The 21,174-nt window shown below is 48.5% G+C and overlaps 1 protein-coding gene across 12 annotated transcripts in view; it reads left to right on the plus strand.

The window, feature by feature from the left end:
* PRR5L (proline rich 5 like) overlaps positions 1 to 5,803 on the plus strand; it is a 110,233-nt gene extending 104,430 nt beyond the window's left edge. For all 12 annotated transcript variants that reach the window (XM_067557571.1, XM_067557560.1, XM_067557563.1 and 9 more), the window contains one exon: positions 4,003 to 5,803. In XM_067557571.1, the coding sequence (XP_067413672.1) occupies positions 4,003 to 4,385 (383 nt within the window). In that variant the 3' untranslated portion in view covers positions 4,386 to 5,803. The remainder of the gene's footprint in view (positions 1 to 4,002) is intronic.
* Positions 5,804 to 21,174: the final 15,371 nt, after the last annotated feature.

A 21,174-nucleotide genomic window follows, 5' to 3' on the forward strand; every position in this document is an offset into this window, starting at 1 on the left:
GATCATAAAGCATTTTAGACTGCAGGAAGAAATCTGAAATGTAGTAATTTCTGGGGTGGAATGGGGCAGCCTATCTGCATCAGTAGCTGTACACAACAATTTTTAGCAGGGGGAGCTAGGATTTAACTTCTCCCACTGAAAACGCTGGAGTTAACTTACTTGAAATTTGACAGCCTATATTCTTGCAAAATGTGACTTGGGAAGGCTGACTAGGACCTCGGCTTTAACCTCACACAAAAGACAGCAGCAGTATAGATATAGAGAGAGACATAGAGATATAGATATGAACAGTAGTAAGATAGCCATGCTGGGGCATTGATGTAGGGCTGGCTAAAGTGCACCATCACCACTTGCTTGCAACACTTTTTTGTTGTTGTTGTTTTCTTTAAATCTCATCCAAATTCTGACCAGGCCTGACCCTATTTAACATGTGAGATTGAGAGGCCAAGGAGTGAAAGGACAAAAGGGAGCACCCTTTTGAGCCTTGGGGTTGGTTTCAGGCATAGTGGCAGCATGGTACAGGTGGAGGCTTGCATTGCTGTACTTGCTCTGGAAGGACTTTAATCTACCGAGTTGTCAGGCTGGCCTCTTTCAACAGCACAAAAATTTACACACACTCAAAACCCAGCTTTATTCCACGAGAAGCCATGTTTTAAGCGAACATGTGAGGCTTATTTGCTTGTGACTTTTCTCCCTCTCCTCTGTTTATTCTGGCTGGGAGTGGGGCACGTAGACTGTCTTGGGCTTGGGTGGTCCCAAAATCTTCCCTGCTACGATGAAGGAAATAACCATTTTTAAAAATGGAGCATTTAGAAACAGAGAAAAGAAACAAAATTCCATCTTCTGAGGCAGGACTTGCAACAAAACGAGGAAAGGGGAAGTGGGCAGCATTTCCCATAGTTTAGTTCAGTTTGATCTCCTGGAGACTAATAATGAAGTAAACCATGGGGGTGGTAGATGACCCTTTCTCTAAAAAGCAATTCAGCCACCTTGCCGCCTGGCCCTTGAGGCTTGTCAAGCCTGAGAGGGTTACAGTTGAGCAGGATTTAAGTTACTGAGCTGAGTAACTGTTGCACTGGCTTCTGTCTCCCACTGTGTCAACCTTTGAGTTTGTTTACTTCAGTCAGAAAAGCAGAAGCCATCATATGGTTGCTCTCTATAAATACATCAGGGGTAAACAGAGCTATTTAAGGTAAAGGGCAATGTTGGAAGGAAAAAGGAATGGCCATCGATAAACTTGGCCTGGAAATTAGAAGAAGGTTTCTAACCATTGGAGGAATGAGGTCCTAGAACAACCCCTCAATAGATGTATTTGGAGCAAACAACCTAACTAGCATTACGATGGGACTTGATACATTTATGGACAGGTTTATATGATGTGGTTGCCTGCATTAGCAAGAAACTGGACTGTGTGACCAGGGAGGCCCCTTCCAGTCCCAAGTCCTATGATTCATCAGGAAAGATGGAGAGGCAGCTGCCACCAATTACTATTGTGTGGCTATGTCTAGACTGTGCCGTCGGATTGATTTATCTGGATCAATTGAGCGGAAGTGGAGACCCGCTCAACTGACCCAGAAAGCGACACTATTAATCCACCTCCGCCAGGTGGAGTAACGCTGCGTTGACGGGAGCGCATTTCCCTTCGTCACAGCGAACTGAAGACATCGCAATAAGTAGGAGTTTGGAAGTTGATGGGAGATACGCAAGCTACTCCATGTAGCTTGCGTATCTCCCGTCGACTGCCGCCGAATTTGGCGGCAAGTGTAGACATAGGCTGTAACTTAAGACTCATTTTCCTGTGAATAAAAGTGTCCCTTAGCAACCATTCCTCCGTGGGGAGCGCTGGTGTAAACAAAGCACTCACAGCTAACAGCGCACTAATGTGGTTAGATGACATGGTGGTTAAAATGCTGTTGGCCAGGCTTTAGTAGTTACTACCATTGTTACTACCATTGGTGGAGCTGCACATGTGGTGGCAATGATGAGACGTTTTAGGAGAAAAGGGCTAATGTTGACATCTCCTACAACTCTCCCTCACATATACACAGCCCTACTCGTTGTGGGCCTAGTGGAAGCTGGGTTCAAAATAATGCATTTACTGTGCTTGTAACATGTCTAAACCAGATTTCACTGTTCTCTTAAGCCTGAAATGAGGCTTTTTGAATGAGTCTGTTATTGGCAGCGTAAGGGTGAAGTTTTGTCACAGCCTGACTGCTGCCAGTGGTGGAGTTTTGGCTGCTCCCCATCCCTCACTGTAACAATATAGAGTTTGTTTTCTGCGTTTCTTACTGATGCAAGCTTCCAAAAATATTTCATAACCCTCAGTGACCAGTGCTGTGCATTTTGTTATTCTGTGTCACATGCTTTGCACTTTTTGACTGGACAGATTTTATTGGATCTCAAAAGTGCTGCCTAAGAATTAATTGGGCCTCAACATTTTTAGGACATAGGTAAGAGAGATACAGGGACCCACTTTATTTACAGCCACTTCTGGGGAGGAGCACACCAGCTATTTAACAATGCACAACAACTCTGCCCAACGGTATAGGACAGGAGATGAAGGAATAATACGGTGTTCAGTTAGAACTGCTGGGGGAATTTAGTTGCGCAGACTGGAATTACTTGAATGGCAATAAGCCGGGACACAGGAGTTAAAACTCCTGCTTCTCCTAAAAATACCCTAGTCAGTATTGAATCAGTGCCTCAGAATGCTGGTGAGATGCACGGTGGTACAGGAGGTGACATCTTAGGTGTTGAGTTTAAAAGTAAGGGACTCTTTTCAGCTTTCTTGGATATTTTGCAGAGAAGGTGGTAGGCCCTGAGTCCTGGCCGTTCTCGTAATTTCATTCTGCATTCTAAAATTCCCTTAGCAGTTCTAAAGGAACACTGAGTTCTTCTTCTCTGTTCCAGATGCTTGGCTGGCTGGTTCTTGCTCACATGTTTAGGGTCTTACGGATCACCATATGTGGGGTCAGGAAGGAATTTCCCCCCATGTCAGATTGGCAGTTCCTTAGGGGGGTCGTCTTCCTCTGCATCAAAAGGGAGTGGTCGCTTGCCGGGATTATCTGGGTATATCTCGTTTAATCATTTTCCTGCCATTTTGAGGGCCTTGGGCATTGCTCCATCTCAGTCCTTCCTAGTCTCTGCCTGTGGCACATAATAATCTAGTCTCCTGTGGATATCATTTCTTTTGGCCTCGTTTCAGTTATTGGGTTTAGTATGTGGATGCTGGGTCATGTTGGTGAACTGTGCTATACAGGAGGTCAGACTAGCTGATGTAGTGGTCCCTTGTGGCTTCAAACTCTGACTGTATCACATTTTGTGTCTCGCCCCAGAAGTGGCCACATTGCAGTAGTGAGTGACATGCTTCTTGCACGTGTAATCGGTAAAATGCATGAGAATAGTGCTGGCATCACAGATGTGCAGCATGTGACAAAACAGCCTGTTTTCTGACCCAAAGAGTGTATTGCATAAGTGTAAGATGTTTCATATTTCATATGAATCATATTCGTTTAGCTGATGGCAGAGCATTTTATTGCAATACATTTGTTAGACCAAAATCCTCAACTCATTTCTGGGGATTTCTCTGGAGATGGTGGAGGAGATTTTCAACAGCAGAAAGGGAAGTTAGGCACCTAACTCCCATTGACTTTCAGTGGGCATTGGGCCCCTAGCTGCCATTTGTGACATTGAAAGTTTCCCCCCGAGAGCCTGATACCACTCTTGTTTGTCCCAAGGTAACTCCATTGGCTTCAGTGTAGCTATACCTGATTCCCATTGTTGTAAGTAAAAAGAGAATCAGATCCAGACACCAAAGAGTGTCTGAGTTGCAAACTTCCTACTAGTTTTTGTCCCACTTTCCCAGCAGGTGGTAGTGCCTCTGCTGCATTCACTTTCAGGAGACCCTAAGGGCAAGTGTAAAGGCAAGCGCTGCGATTCAGCAGAATGCTATTGGATTCATCTATGCCTGCTTATCTCTCCCGCTTCACTTTTGTTTTCCAGAGAGACGGTATTCCAGATCTCGTCCCAAGGCAAACACGCTGAGCTATTCTTCCCACATCATGACGGGTGGGCAGCCCAGCGAGATGGCCCTGACGCCACTGACCGAGCAGGAGGGTGAGGTTTACCTGGAGAAATGTGGCAACATCCGTCGCCACACTGTTGCCAATGCTCACTCCGATATCCAGCTGCTGGCCATGGCCTCCATGATGCACACAGCGATGGTGATAGAAGAGCCAGACAACAGTGACAACTGCCTCCTCCTGCAGCCCAACTTCAGCCACAGACAATGCTCCAGTGAGCCCAGTATTGCTGATGGGCCGGAGGGACTGGTGGCAACGGGCAGGCAGGAAGCTACGACACTGAACTGCACGTCTGTCAGCTAGTGGGGATCCTTCCAAGGGATCCCCCTCCCCCAGCAGAGAGAACCATGTGCACTAAACCAGACGATGGGTTGTTGTGTTCTTTCTGGGAATGGTGGAGAACGTGCGCTTTGGGGGATATATTTGGTCAGGTAGTGGGAACAGTCTCTGTTCTCAAGTCTCTTGGGAAAGGCTCCCTAGATTTTTATCTCTGACTTTCCAGGATCACTGTCAGTGGAGGTACCAGGCTGCTCCCAGCAGAGCATTCGGGGCTGCAAGGGTTTCAGTGTCAAATGCCACTGTCTCTGTCTTCTGTAGTGTTTCTTCCAGAGCTGCTCAACATTCAAATTCCACGGCTGGACCCTCAGGATCCCTTCCGTTTATTTTTAGTGACGGAAATTAATTGGAATGTTTTTCAATCTCATGCCTAACTCCGTGGTCCCATTAAATGAAGCGCTCCCCACGCTCCCAGCTGCCATTCGAGAGGACTGTGCTAAAAGCTCACTTTCTCCTTGCCCTCTGTTGCTAGGACGGTGATGCCTGGGGTTGGGTTTTTCTTTTAAATGTATTGTACTCAGGGATTAAACTTTGTGAGTCCTAGAGAGAACTTTGCCCTCGCTGCTTTGTGGTTTCTGAGGGGTGGGGAGGGATTTTCTTTCTTTCTTTGCTCCCACTACATATAGGGGAGAGACTTTATCTGATTTAGCAAGAAGTCCAAATTTGAATGAGCTAACGCTCTGAATGGTTTTTCCTCTGAGAGTATTGCCTGTCCATGTTGAGCCCCAGAGTGCATCCCCTTTGATGTCAGTGGAGTCTTAGGGCAGGATTTGATCCCAAGTGTCCTACTTGGACTTTGGCATCAAGCGTGCTGTCAAATATGCCAGCATTATCAGGATTCCAGCGTAAAGAGAAACCTACACAGGTGGCTTCAGAGAGACAAGGGGCAATATGGTAACTGAGGGTATGCTCCTGCATTAGAAAAGTGACTTTTCGAGCCCGGTCATCCATGGGTCCAACCCTGGAGCTGAGATGGGGGAAGTTAGCTTTGGGCTGATGCCTGAATTTCTAGCTCTCACCGAATTTGTGAAACCAAAGATAACCATCTGGGTGTGGAGACAGGAACTCTAGCTCTGTTGCAAATCCATGCAGAGCTTGTGACCTCTGATGATATCTGGCTTATCTAAGTGTTTCTTTTTACTCCTTGCATGTCCTGTTTGCATGTTTTATTTGGAAAGCTACAACTGGTCCAGTTCTTAAAAAATGCTAGTGTCTGTCTGACAGTGGCGTACAGTGCATTCCACTCTAACTGCTACAGAGGGACACTCCAGAAGCTGCTCCCGTCAGAGTGGGGTCAACCTGCTCCACAAATCCCCCTAGATATTCTGCTCATGTCTTGTGAAACAGCATTGTAAGTGTAATTACAAGCTTAAATGGGAACTGCTTTAAATTTCAGACTCCATTTAAAAAGGAGACACCGCCCCATCACCTCTGAGAGTGTTGTCTGTCCATGTTCAGCCCCAATGTGCACCGCCTTCGATGCCCCCACGGTCAATACGCACATGTGGATGCCAAATAAGTGAGTTGAAAGGTCTTCTTTACCTGCTAGGACCTGAGTTCAGGGCTCTGTATTTCTCATGCTATAGTTAATGACTTGGCGTAAGGTCTGCTTTTGCAAGGCCCTGAGCACAACTGCATACCCACAGACTTCAATGCAAGTGGAGATTGCTGAGCACCTCTCAGGATTGGGCCTCAACTGCCTGTGCAGTGCTGGGAGTCGAGTTCTTAGCTGGCTGCTGTAAGCATCAGAAATACCAGGGGGGAGCCCTGAGCTCTGCTCTCAGTATAAACGGGGGAACTGCTTTGTAGCCCCTGTGGTTGATAATTGTAGGTCTCCGTATGCATTAGCCAAGAGTCTTCTCCTGTCCCTGGCATTTCGCTGTTGGCTTTAGCAGAAGTGCACTGATTTGGCATTACAGGCAGCTCTTTGGACTTGGTAGACCAGTTTTAAATGTAACCCTTCTGCCAGACCACCTCAGCAGCAGCAAGGGCCGGGTTCTATATCTAGGGGTCCCTCTCAATGATACAACACCAAACTGGCTCGAGCCCCCACCCAGTCACCTGGGAAATTACACACTATTCCCTGGGCGCCCCCAAAGGGCAATACTTCCCCTCTCGCAAGCACAGAGTCTGAGTGTAGAAAGAAACCTTTTAATAGCAAAAGAGAGGTAACACAGCACTGGTTTGGGGAACAGTGCAAACAGAGTTCATGAACTCAATGAACCAAACCCCTCCCAGAGTACGGGGCGTGTCCTTCGCCTCTCCCTTCCTTCTTCCCCCTGTACTGACCAGCGTCGGGTTGCAATGTCCACCTCATGGGGGTGGCTCCACCCCCTATGCTGCTCCTGTCCGACATGGGCTTGACCAGGCCCCCTCTGCTGCTGTCTCCTACCGCCTCCAGGCCTCGCTGAGTCCCCGACCACTGGCAGCGACCACACCTGTTTCCCACCGACTGCTGGCTCCGACTGCACCTGGCTCCCACTGACTGAACCGGGCTGGCACCGACTGTGCCGACCCTTCTGCCAATCGCTGACCCAGCTGGCACCGACTGTGTCAGCCTCTCCGCTGACTGCACCGGCACCGACTGTGCCGGCCTCTCCACCGACCGCATCAGGCTGGCACCGACTGTGCCAGCCTTTCACCAGAGTAGCCTGGTGCTCACTCAGCTCTGTTAGTTGTCAGGCAAGGTTTCCCAGATCCTCTACTGGTTCAGCTCTTAGTGATTTCAGCTCATGGGTAAACCTTCTACTGACATACAGGCAATGTCCCTGCTTTCAAGAAACAAAAGACTCCAAGATGAGTCATTAATTCTATCTTTTAACAATGGGGAGAGAGAATCACTCCATGCCTGGGGGCAGCCCTTTACCAGGGCCAGTGCTCCACCTCTCCCCCTCCTCCATTTCCAGGCTGAAACATCTGTCTGCCACCCTTGTGGAGCTCTGTTTAGTTTAGGGTGCAGATTCTATTATAACAGACTAAGCACAGTTTTGCTGACATCTGTCCATACAATTGAAGGACAACATTTCATTACCCCAGTAGTTAACACAGAAGTGGTTTGTAGCCCAAAATCAGCCCTGCCAACCATTTCCCATTATGCTCCGTACTTAGGTAAGTTATGCTAAATACTTAATTGTACTCATGCAGATACAAAGCCCATGCAAATAAAGTGCCCCCCTTTCAGCTGCTGAGCAGGGAGAGTGTCACTGAGCCACTCAGACCTTGCTTACATGTAGTTATGTTCAAGCCTCCCCGGAGAAGCAGTGCAGAATGCCCTGGAGAAGGAGGAGGGCAAAGGCACTTTTAAGCCACCTTTGCTCTAGCTGGGTTCTGGGCCAGTGCCGTGACACCTGGTGTCAATGAGAGCAGCTTTGGTGGCAGTGGCAGACCGACGTTGGGTGGGAGGGAGGGGGCAGGAGAGGGCCATGGCCCCCAGGCTCCAGCCGGGCCCTTCAGAGTTCTATGGGAAGTACTCACAGCCTCCTACATGCAAACTCCAGCCGCCTGCAGCGCGTCCTGAGTCAGACCTGTGAGGCGCTCCACTGGGGTCCATCAAAGTCCCCCTGGGGGGAGGGTGGTTTCCCCAGCGGGCCAGCTCAGTGCCAGGCTGCCAGCTCTGGATGGGTGGGGGAGGGAGGTGCAAATGCAAGCATTGGCCCCTGAGCGCCGGAGACCCACGGTACGCCACTGCTGGTGGCTGCTCTAATTTACGGCATCTTACCTAGGCTGCCTTAGAGCTGTGTCAGAGCCCAGAATATTGCCAATGGCACATGTTACAAAGACATTCCCTCTAGGCCCTCCCTTGGCATGCCCCCTACATTAAGGCTTCCGGGGGGCAGGGGCAGTGGGTGCAAGATAGGGCTCATTATATTGGCCCTACACTGCTCCTGCACCAAGACTATTTGGCCACTTGTGGTGCTTTTATGGCCTTATCGCTACCAGTGGTGGGGTGTGGTGTGGGAAAGATAATCTCTCCACAGCATTTCACTTCACTGTCCCTTCCCCTCTTCCCTCTGTTTTGTAACTTTCAAGAAGGATTTTCAATAGTGAATATGATCTTCCTTTTATGACTAAACAACAAGAAATGGCTATGCATTTCTTGATGTACTCTGGGATCATCATCCATTTCCTGCTCGGTGGATGGAAGTCTTGGAGGAGTATGGAAATCTATACCTGGTTTTAACTTGAATTTCTTTTTTTATCTATCTCTAGCTATTTGGTTGACTCTTTTTTGATTTGTGTGGTCCAATAACTTTAAAAAATGTGCACTGAGCCAGTCTGAATGGGGCACGTCCTACGTTTGATTTTGGTGGGGGCAGGGAGGGTAAAGCTGATGGTTCCACTTTGTAAACAACGTGTGAGCGAAGAGCAAGGGGGTTTAGAAATGAGGTGGGAAACGTGATGCTTACTGGCTCACCAAATGAACTTATAAGGCGCACAAGGTTTTGGAAGCACAAAGAAGCTTCGTCTCCTGGGAGCAGCCCATGCAAACCAGTATTTTAGAAGGTGAGTAGCCTGCCTTCTCTGACTTGCATTGCTAGGAGAGAGGAAGGGGTTGTGCTGAATGGAAGGACACTGCAACGTGCTAGGGCAAGGTTGCATCATATTTGCCTGGTGAAGAGTTATATCGGCAGCAGGCAAGGAGCTGTAGGACTGAAACGAGCCAATGACGACAGCGATCCCCTGCTGCACCACAGAAGACATGACGTGGACGGTTTCCCACATGCAGCGCTCTAGCTTGACTCAAGCAGCCAGGCAAGGCTGCTTTGATATAGGTCGAAGACCTCCTATCTACACCCTTTCTTGCATTGCATTGGACAATAGGGCATGGAGGTGAGGGGTTCAAATCCCCTGTATCCTGCCATTTGAGGCAAAGCTCTGTATAAGCTGCCAATAAGTGATGAAATGATTCCCCCCCCCCACCTCGAAAGCTTGTACATTACCTTCTTTCGGATTAACATAGAGCGTAAGTCGCTTTCCACCTCCGTAACTCCCTCCTCTTCCTATCAGAGTCAAGACCACTTGCAAGATGGGAGAAGTGGTTTGTTACCACCTCCATATGTCCGCACAGCTTTCCTGCAGTCTGTGATGCAGATTTACTTAAGGGTCCAGGTTGAAAGCTAATTTTCAGTGAAACTAACTCCTTCATGGAGCAGATGGTATGGTTTTAGCACAAGCAAATTTATTTCCCCCTAGTTGCCTTGCTGGGATGTGTTTATATTTTTATTCTGAGTCCAACCACGTGCAGTAAATCCTCTTGCTATTAATGTTCTGTCATCCATGACTGCATGCAAATCGCAGCTGTGTTTGGAAGAACTTCCTTGTAGCTGCGGCCCTAACCGTGGCCCTGCTTCCGGGCCTGACCGTAGCCCTAGCTACTGCTCCGGCTCCGGTCCTGGCCCCCTTCCTTCCCAATCGCGGACCCATTCCAAGCCCTGGCTCCAGCTAAGGCTCCAGCCCTGCTTCTGGCCACAGCCCCTGACTCCCAACCACAGTGCCTGGGGGGGCATGGTCCAGGTTAGAGGGTGGGGGGGATGACCGAAAAAGTTTGGGGACCACTGCATTACATGGTATTTTACACTAGTCATGTGTCTGCTTGTGCTCGTAAAGTTAATTTTTTTATACAGAATTGGGAACCATGCAGTTTCACTGCAGCCCCAAGGGAACTTGTATTTCCACCCCACTGCCTGCCAGCGTTGGCTTTTCAACCCATGGGGTGAAGGCCTGGGCCCATTGAAGCCATTGACAAAACTCCCATTGACCTCAATAGCCTCTGTGTGCAGCAAGGCCTTTACAAGGGCCCTGCTCTGGCCGCCCTGGAAAGCTGTTCTGCAAAGGACACAAATGGGCCTTGGGCCTGCCTGCTAGGAAGAATGGCTAAGGGGCTCATTGGTTAGGGGCTGGTGCTGTACAGGGGAGTCAGCCCCTCCCACTGCAAGAGGCACTGGGGGAGCCAGAGAAGCTGCTGTAAATCAGCACTCAGTAGTTCCATTGAAATGAAGGGCACTGGGCTGGCTTACAGGAGCTCCCTTTTCTTCAGTCCGGGTGTTGTCCTCCCCTTGCATGATGAAGGAACGGAGCGGGCATCTCTCTGGCTAGGGTGAGTGGTTGTCAGGCACCCTCCCTCTCCCCATCTTGGGAACAGGTTCCAGGCATGGCAGGGGCTGGGAGTGGAAGGTTGGCACCTTGCCTGGGATGAAGGGGACATCAGCTGCCCCAGCAGTCCGGATGAAGGCTAAAAGGAGGGTGAGGACTGCAAATGGCGGAGAAGATGGGATGGAAGGGATTGGGAGAAAGTTTGGACAAAAATGATCCATTTAGCAGCAGGGCCTGGGCTGGCAGGAACAGCCGGAAGCAAAGCCACGCACAGCGTTTTCATAGTCTTTCAACACCTGGTCCTGTCGCATAGTTTCTGCTTGGCAAATGCCAGCTCTTTCCACACGCCTCAGGAAGGGCTGCACTGGGCTCGTCATCCACCCGTAGCTGGCCCAGTTGCAAAGCATCTTGGGGTAGTGTTCCTACGTAGGGCCAGCTAGCTGCGCTCAGGAGGGAGGCTGAGGGGTGGTGCATCTACATGGTTCCTGTTGTTAGATGCCACTGTCAGGGACGCACCAGTAAGACTTTAGCTTTACCATTCGCAGCCCCCCCCCCACCCCCCTCAGCCGCGTCAGAGCAGTAGGAGGAAGTGCCGTCGTCGCTGTGTTTTGGAGTTGAGCCCCAGCTGTGGCTGCCGACCGTTGTTGTTGACTCGGTCAGTGTGTGTGGTTGTTTGAAGCTACAGCCCTTCTGGTAATTGCTCCTTCCTGTGAAAAACAACCTGCCAGCAGAGTTCAGGAAACTCGTGACAAAGAGAGTGGGAAACAAGCCTTCTTCTCACACAAAATGTGTTAGGAAGGAGCCTGAGGTGGCGTTCCCAGCCCAAGTGTGACACTTAACTCAAAGGCAGCGGCAGAGGCACATTGCTGCTGGAAAGCAAACAGCCATCGTGGTACCCAGGAAATGGCCTAGAGGGGCAGCTGCCCCCTTTGCACAGCACCTAGCACTCAGGCCTCAGGGCTGGCCTGATGCTGCATCCCAGGAAGTCAATGGAAGCGTTGTCATTCATTCAAGGGGAGCAAAATTAAGCCACTGCTGAGTGCTTTTGAAAAGCCCACCTGCTGGGGCCCCGTGGCTGTCCTCAGCCCAGGGTAAGCAGCTTCTTTGCCTTCAGTTGGAGAAGGCAGGGTCTCTGAAAGTGTTGTGTGGTCCACCATTTAAAAGAGGGATGGTTGCATGGCCCAGCTACCACTCCTCCCCCTCATGCATTTCACAGCACCAGTGGTATACCTTGGGTCTCCAGTGCCAGGGGGCCAATACTTTTATTTGTACCATTAGTGGCAGCACCCTGCAGGGGAGGGTCTGCGGGCCCATTTCCCACTCTTCCCCACTTCCCCCCTGCTGTGGGGGCAGCAGGTGCAGTGGGGAGCCTGCCCTGGAGCCCTACTGGCTCCCTCCTTGTGCCTAGCTCAGGGGTGGAGGGGCCAGGTTTGCATGACTGCTGGGGATGTCAGCGGGGGGGCTCCTCCAAGAAGGGCCTGTCCGGCGCGCCTCCCCGGCCCCACACCGGCCAGCACCCAGGGATATGGTCTCCCCTCCCACCTCCCCTGGTACACTGCTGCAGAGCACCTGTCCTCCTATCTGCAGTCCTAACAGTTTTTGCATTGATTGATTAGCTGGCCACCCACTGAGACAATAATTAATAGGCATTAGCTATTGTTTACGAGGGGTTAGCACATGGAGCTGAGGGGAGGCAGCACCGGATGCCTTGCCGGATCTCGGGGAGCTCTTTAGAACTGGTGCCCGAACTTATTTTTCATCTCATGTTCTAAATTGTCCTCTGTAAAGCAACTGCCACCTTCCACTCTATTGCTGGCTGCATTCCCATTTTAAAGGGTGAAGGGAGGGTGCAGTTAAGAATCGGCGTACACGCCTAAGACATCACATAGCCATTGCACCAGCTTTGGTGCAGGCTGCTTTCCTTTAGCAGACGCATTGGCTGAGTGGTTCCCCCCAATTAAGAATCAGCATCTCCCTTTTATTTCTTTGTTCGGACCACTACAGCATTTGGCTTCCTCCCCTATATTTCTGCTTATGGCACTTCACCAGACTGGAATAAATGGAATGGTGTTTGCAGTGACTGCTGCCTTGCCTGCAATTCCTCCCGGAGGGAGGCTCCTGATTAGTGCAGTTCGCCTGACCAACTTGGGCTCACTTCATTCCCAAAACCCTGGCAGCACTCCAGTGCTGGGGCTGTTACGCCAACACCAGCCTTGCAAGGCTGAGTAATAGGAGGAGCTTTGAAAATCACTGCCATGATGTGGAGAGTGACTGGCCTGCCATAAACATTTCCAGGTGCCTGTGGGGGGGTGATACATAGCCTGAGTCAGACAAACAGCTGTATGCGTTCTCATCACAGAACGATGGAGGAGGAAGCGGGTTCATTGTAGCTCAGTTACAGCTGTTGAATTGGTCTCTGCCCACAATACCTACACTAAAAGGAAAGACAAACACCCACCACCTGGCAAAAACAGTAGCTTGAATGCTTTTCGATGGACTATGGAGTGATGTGTCGCTTCCCCCACTTTTGTAGATGAGCTAGATAATTTGGCTAAACCCATCAGTTTTAGCTCCAGAGGTCCTTCCCCAGTTAGCTCAATGGGCTACTTCATGATTCACCTCAGGTAATTGGTATAGGCTGAATAGCAGTAAACTGGCCTAGCCAGGAGATTAGTGAGAGGACAGTTTAGAGCTGCTGCAGGTAACACGCAGCTGTTTTCTTCAGCACCCGCACGCACCACATATTTATGCCTTTTTTTTTTTTTTTTTTTTTTTTTTTACATGAAAGCTTAAGTTTGTATAGACTGACAGGATCCCTACTAAGCCACAGATGCCCCAGTGCGCAGAACTAAATCCAACACCTGCACCATTAATTTAAGAGAGAACAGTCCCCTGTGGCAGATGCAGCAAGGGGGCATTTCATGGCTTACGGTGGACATAGATTTGCACTAAGGACCTGCAGAGCATAACATGAACATGCAAGAGGCTGAAGTAACAGCTGTTCAACCCTCTGTAGAACTCGAAGGGTTTCTGTGTGACTGACAGGCTAAACCCATTTCATTTGAGGGCTGGCGTGATGCTGCCCCCTGCAGGCAGCTGTGTTCCCTGCAGCTCTCTGAGCAGAGCGAGACTATTATTTTACTATAACCTTGTTTCGCTGGCTGACTGCAATGCACAGCGAGTACAGCTCCAACAGTTGGTGTAAGTTTTAACCCTAGTTAATGTTCCATCCTTAATAGTCTGGCATTAAAAAATGACAGCAGTTGAAGAGCTCTCAGCTATCTGCTCTACCTAAGAGCTATCTAATCGCTCCACGGTTGAAGAAAGATCATCAGCTACTGTATGTCAGCTAGTGCTTTGTAAGCCCTAATTTACTGTAGTTCAATCTATTGCTACAAAACAGAATGCTGGTTGCAGGTGGGTAAATCTCTATCCTTAGAGGCTTTTAAGGCTTGCCTTGACAAAGCCCTGGCTGGGATGATGGTCCTGCTTTGGGCAGGGGGTTGGATTAGATGACTTCCTGAAGGCCCTTCCAATCTTAATCGTCTATGATTGAGGCATTAATGGCAGGACCTCCTTCCACAATATTTGCTAAAGCCAAGGTGCCTTTCAGATTTCATCCTAAATTCTTACCAAGGGTGGTCTCAGACTTTCATTTGAGTTAATGTTTTCCCCCAACTCTCATTTGACACTTGGAGAAGCAAGACTTCACCTGCTTAATGTTTTGAGGTCCTACTATCGCCACAGAAAAAAGTCTTGGCACATGTTACATTCTTGTAGTACCTATCCACAAAGCGCTTTGGTCGCAGAAATTCTCAGTGTGTACCAGAGTGCATTAAGATCTCCTATGAACTAAATAAATTAGCTCCACCCTTCCGTGTGAGAGCACACTCTACTACAGTCCACATGACCTCCCTGGCATACTGTGCCTACATTTTGTAAAGGTCTGATCCATGGATTTTTCCCTTCATGGGGCTCTACATTTTGACCTTCAGGTCCTAATGAATCCCCTTTTGACTCTTTGATCTTTCATACCACCTCTCCATCAAGACAGCATTTTTGGTGGCTGCTACCTCTGCAAAGCACTGTGAGATCCTTGGATAGAAAGTGAAATGTAAGTATTATTAGATAAGGTTTTTATTCCTTAAGAAGATCCAAAAGCAAGGCTGATGAATTCTATGCATAGTCCCTAAACCCAAAGGGTAGAAACAGCAGGTAGAGGGAAAACACAAAAATGTGCAGAGTTCTATGTCTGTAACTAGTTATCCATTAACTCACTTTCTTTTCTGGAGAATTAAAGGAGAGAGAGAGAGAAAAAAATCCATAAATAAATAAAAGAATTCAAAGCTAGTTCAGAGTGGATACCTCTGCTGAGTGAAATTTAAATAAACTGTAAGATTAAGAATTACATTCAGCTACTCAAACCATCAGAAACCCATAAGTGCCATCCACGTTTTCAATGTTATTATGTGACGTGATAAATCCTAGCAGTGCTGATCTTATTTTAAGGAGACGTAAAGGCTAGCTGCCAGCCTGAATTAGGTCTGTGGTGTGGGAAACAAACATGAAAGAAAACAGCCAAAAATAAAAGCGTTAAGCCCACACATACTGGCCCAGGGTTTGGAAGCATCCACTCATCTCTTTGACATTGGAGACTGGGATTTATTTGAGGCAGGCTAGTGACTGAATGCATTAATTTCTGCAGAACGTGGTTACTTGTTTTGACCTCTTTTTGTCTCCCGAGTGCCTCACTCTGGTGAAACCACATGCACCGACCATTCAGACTGGATCTCTGGCCTACAGCCCTGTTTACACAACCATGTTATTCCAACAGGCCCGACTGCATTGGGCACCTGTAACAGCAGCTGATTAAAGTGACTCAAACAGCATCTTCAAAACTTACTAGTATTTAATTGCCAAAGGAAACACAGCACTTAGGAAATGTGTATAGGACTCTGTGTTAACCCATTTTCCTTACTTAAGAGTAACCTCTCTATCCATAGCTCAGGTAAATCCAGTTAATACCCCTCTCTGGCTGGGAGAAACAGACTGTCCTGCTCACAGTATGCTTTGTCTTCTTGCAAGCCTGACAACCGTCATTGACTCAGTTTGGCAGTCCCCACTCCTTCCCAAGGCTAGTATCTTTAACGGTTTTTTTAATTCCATTTGTTCCTAGGCTGTCAGGCTCCGGAAGAGTAAACCATGCCAGCCTGGTGGGAGCCAAGCAGGTACCTTCTTCCCAATCGATAGTCCAGCCATAATTATCTTAATTCCTTTGTAGCTGTTCCTGCCAAGTGTCTTATCTTTGCCATTGTTCAGTTTCCTATTTGCTTTCCCTTCCTCTAGTGACTGAACGCTGGCAGTCAGGCTGGTTAACAGCAAACAGATAACCTGTGGGCAAAGGACATGTATACACAAGAATACATAATTCCCTCTTCCTTCATGCTATGCTTACATACACAAAGAAGAGTATTTAGTTCGCAAAGAAAAGCTACTGAACATGGACTGGCTGCAGCATCAGAACTTTCCGAGTCTACAGCCCCCCCCCCATTTCTATGAAGCCCACAAACTATGCGCCTATGGGTATGTCTACACTGCAGAATGACGTTGATTTACATTGTCGACTTTCACCCACCGAACTTCTGCAGTCGGAGGCGCATGATCACATCACGCACATTGCGTCGGTGGTTTGTGTCCCCACCAGCCGCGCTTGCAACGATAAGCAGAGCTATCCCACAGTGCAACTACCTGCAGTGCCTTTGTCTTCCTTCCAGGATGCAATGTGCTCGCCCCCCCCACCCCCTCCAATGTCCAAAACAATGTTTTTTCATGACATTTTTTTCCAAACCCATCTCTGCCGCACGCCTGCCATTGCTGGAGAGGCATGGAGCCTGCTCAGCTGTGCACTAGCACTGTGAGCATCGCAAACACTACCTGGCTTACACCCTGCAGTATTTTCAGGGCAGAGAAAGATGCCGCAGCATGGCAAATTGCAAGGTTTCTGAAGGCGCCCTGCTACAAGCCAAACAATTCCCATTCGCTGCAGGCTGTCATGCAACATCTTCAGTCGGTGGAGCACTGGTTCTGGTCCCGGGAAATCCTGGGCTCGCATTGTTATGAAGGTGTGTGATAATGATTGGTGGCTGCAGAGTGTTGTATGCTAAAGGCCATTTTCATTGAACTTTGTGCAGCGCTGTCCCCGGCCCCGAAGCTCATCAATCTTTGCTTGAGACCTGCTCTGACCGTGGAGAAGCAAGTGGCCAGCGCTCTGTGGAAGCTAGCAACACTAGCCTGCTACCGGTCAGTTGGGAATCAGTTTGGAGTCGGTAAATCCACCGTGGCAGCTGCTGCGATGCAAATATGCCAGGCCATTAATAGACTTCTGTTAAGAAGGGTTAGTGACTTTGGGAAATGTGCAGGACATAGTGGATGGGTTTGCGGCAATGGGGTTCTCAGACTGTGGCGGGACGCATAGCCGTATCTTAGCACCAGACCACCTTGCCACAGAGTACATAAACCAAAAGGGATACTTCTCAATGCTGTTGCAGGCCCTTGTGGATCACAGGTGACGTTTCACCAACATCAGTGTGGGGTGGGGTCTGGAAAGGTGCATGACGCATGCATCTTTAGAAACGCAGGTCTGCTAAAATAGATGAGGGTGGGCACTTTCTTCTCTGACCAAAAAATAAATCTGAGTGATGTTGAAATCCAATAGTGATCCTCAGGGATCCTGCCTACCCCATGCTCCCCTGGACAGCGAGGAGGAGTGTTTCAATAATATGCTCAGCAAGTGCAGAATGGTGGGGGAACGTGCATTTGGCCGCTTAAAGGCAAGATGGCACAGTTTGTTCACTAGATTAGACCTGTGTCAACCCAACATCCCCACGTTATCTCTGCCTGCTGTCTGCTTCATGATGTGTGTGAAACAAAGGGGGAAAAGTTCCCGCAGGGTTGGGTCGTGGAGGCTGATAGATTCCAGTGCTATGCTCAGACCCAACCGCGGCGTGCTGCACCTCAGGGAAGCATTGAAAACCCGTTTTTGCAATGAACTGCAATAATGTGCGTCTCAGTGCTGTGCCTTCCCATCCCCCCCCCCGAATCCCCCCCCGCCCCTTCTTTCCCCACCGACAAGCCCTGAGCTCTCAATGAATAAAGAATAATGTTTTTTTAAAGTAGTACAGTTTTATTGGTGACCCGTTACAGTGTGGGGAAAGGAAGATCATTTAACACTCTCATAAGGCTGCTTGGCCATCCAGAGCAAAGTGTGATTGTGCACACAGCAAAGCACACACATTCCCAGTTCTTAAAGGGGCTGTCAGCAAATTCTGCTCCCTTCCACCAGTGTGGTGCATGTACTGCACCCTGCTCAACTTCCTCCTAGAGCGCTTGGGAAGGGGGAGGGAAAGGGCTGGTTGTTGAGGGGCTGCAGAGGGAGTCTGTCCTGCTGCTGCTCTTCCTGGAGCTCTACCAGACACCTTGGCATGTCAGATTGATCCCTCATAATACGCAACATCTCCTGTTGCATTACATGGTCCTGCTCCTGTGCTGATTTCTGGTTTTCCATGTCCATGATTAGTTTCTCTTACAAGGACATCCTTCAGGTTCTGAGCTCTGTGTCAGCAGCCATGGAGATGTTCGTTAGTTTGTTAAATATGTCACTCCGAGTTCCCCCTGCTTTCTAATCTGGGAAAGGCACTCTGCAGGAGTAAAAGCTGGGGTGAAGGCCGAGCTGTCCACTGTAAGGCAAGCAAAGCACAAAGTTGCCATTGTGAGCTGGCCCCATTGATGAAAAGCAATGTTACAATGTAAAAAGAACTCCCTTTCATATTTACGAGGCAAAGCCAGACCCGCACACCAATCACTACCTATTGCACAGGTCAGAGTGGCATTCCAGCCATGGTAAGTAAGGGGCCCTTGCACCCATTATAGGGAAGTCTTTGTAGCACTACATTTCTCAATCTACACTTAACCACGGAGAAGGATCATTGGGCTCCCTTTACCATCCCAAAGACCCGTTTGGGAGGAGGTGGGCCAAAGGGATTGGAGGAGGGTGTTGGTGAAGTGTCGCTGGAGAAAACATAGGGGAACCTGTTTCCGGACCCCTAACACCCATGCCAACAATATCATGGCTAGGAATTGTCTGTGTTGGGGCCCAGGACATCATCTATGGCAGGGGAATAACACGCAGTGACTATATTGGTTGGCTACTGTAAACTTGTGCCATCTTCCCTAGGTGACGATGTGTGATATTGATCTCCTGAGGGTAACGCAGGCGGAAAGGGAAGATTTGCTGTAAGCATCGGGGTATAGGCCTGGCCCTTATGCTGCTATGCTGTGTTCTGCAATGATGCCTGCTCATTTAATAGCAGAGTGGCGGGGAAGTGTCCTACCATGGCAGAAGAAATAAGGCTGCCCTCCCCAGAAGCCTTCTGCAAAGGATTGCAGAGTACATACATGAAAGTTTCCTGGAGATATCCACAGAGGATTCTCGGAGCATCCCTGTGCACATAAATAGTTTGTTCTGGGAGTAACCCTCTGCTTCAGTGAACCAACACCCAGGAAGCCCATCCCCAGAAAAACACAAACTCCTTTTTTCCCAGAAAATAGAAAGTGGACTGGGGACATAAGCACAGAAATGCGATTTGCTATACACACTCACCAAATGTGCCTTCCCCAGCGTCTTGGTCAGTAACGCTGTCCTGTGTCCGGCTGGGCTGCTCTGGGGTAACGAACATGTCCTGGCTCTCAAGGAGAATGGATACTCTGCTCTACTGCCCCATTCTCCTCATCCACAGAGTCCTCCTCATTCATCCTGGCCTGGGATTCTTCAACAGTATCAATATTGCATTTGGTGGGGTCACCGCCGAGAATCTCATGCAGCTCCTCAAAGGCAGCATGTCTTTGGTGTGGAGCCAAAACGACTGTTTGTCTCCCTAGTTTTCTGATATGCCTGCCTCAGCTCTTTGACTTTAACATAGCACTGCTGCGCATCCCTGTTGCGACCCTTCTCCAGCATACCGTGCTATATTTTCTCATAGCTATCTAAATTTCTTTGAGCCAGAACAGACTCTTCGCCCCACAGGCTGATGAGATCCAAGACCTCAGGTCAACTCCATGCTGGAGCGTGTTTGGGGCGTGCAGTCACCATGAGCAGTTCAGCTACAAAGCTCTCTCCACGCCGTCTAAACCAGAAATGGGAATTCAAAATTTCCCATGGCTTCAGGAGAGGGGCTGTTTCCTGTGCACATAGCCGTGGTGCAGCAGAGTGCAAATGTCCAGAGTGGTCACAACAGAGCATTATGGGATACCTCCCAGAGGCCAATGACGTCAATTTATGTTGTGCTCTGCCTACACTGACACTCATTCGACCCATAGAATTTGACTTCAGTGCTATGCCATTTGTGGAGGTGGTTTTATTAAGTCGAATTTTACTGCGATTTAGGTCGGCGGAACTAACGTGCCAGTGGAGACGCACACTTTATGTGGTCAACATAAGCCGCATCACATCAACCTACGTTATGAGTGTAGATCAGGCCTATAAAAGCAACAACAATCTAAGGTAGAAGCTGCTGGGTCTCCCGCATGTTCTGCTCTGTTGATTGTAAGGTGTGCAGGGTAAGAACTGCTGATGCAGGGACCCAGACACACATACCTTGGTGGCACTTCCTGACTTCTTGTACACAGTTTACAGGTTGCTCGGAGGCTCAGTAACAGGCTAAACAATCACATTATAATATCTAAGCATTTTAGCAATTATACAGTTCCTTTCATCCAACTCATCTGATGGTTACGTGGCAAAGTGGGCCACAGAATTAGAGCTGAAGCCCATGCAGCATCAAACTCCTTGCCATGTGGTAACTTAATAAAGTTAAAGCCACACCAAAAAGCAGCTACCAGAGCTAGCTGCTTATTGATTTATGGATTAGCAAGAATAGGAAAGTGAGCAGGGGATGACTCCATAATTCAAGGTTTGGACTGTAAAAATCCCAAACAAGTTGTAGCTTTAGAAAACACCTTTGGGGCCAAGACTGAGGGCAGAGGCCTGCATATACACAATGTTTATGCACCCACATTTGCACACAGACTGGGGAATGTATATAGGTTACCGAGCAAGATATCTTGTATCTGCATGTCTCTTTATGTGAAATATGGCCAGACAGGTGCATACGTCATGTTTTACTACAAAAAGGGATCAAATTCCCCTTCCATCTCCCCAAAGATACATTATTTCACACTTTGAAATCTTGGCAAAGGAAATAAAGCAGCAGATCAAGGTACTTGGAACCCCATTTCTGTAATAAGCAAATTGACCTTCCCAACTTTTTTATTACCATTAGACGATGACTGGCTTTCTAGGTTTATGATCATTTACAGTTACATAGATAAATTCACATTAGATACGACATGCATAGTAATCAGTACCATGTTTCTTGCTAAGAATTTCTAAGACTGTCAAAGACCAATGCATTCTTCTAAAGAGGGCAGAAATTTGACAACAGGTTTTTGTATTTAAAATTCTTGAAAGCAGAATACCCTCTCCCCACCCCCCCTCCATATAAAACTGAGCAAATTTAGCATGCGTGAGAGATTAGGACTAGTCTGAGCAAAGCATAAAGCAAGCAGGCTGTGTCCATTGTCAAGTTTGTTGTTCAGGCTCCTCACA

Source organism: Emydura macquarii, unplaced genomic scaffold (genome assembly GCF_026122565.2).
Source record: "Emydura macquarii macquarii isolate MOO-44397 ecotype Brisbane River unplaced genomic scaffold, CSIRO-AGI_Emac_v2 contig_1876, whole genome shotgun sequence".
NCBI lineage: Eukaryota > Metazoa > Chordata > Testudines > Chelidae > Emydura > Emydura macquarii.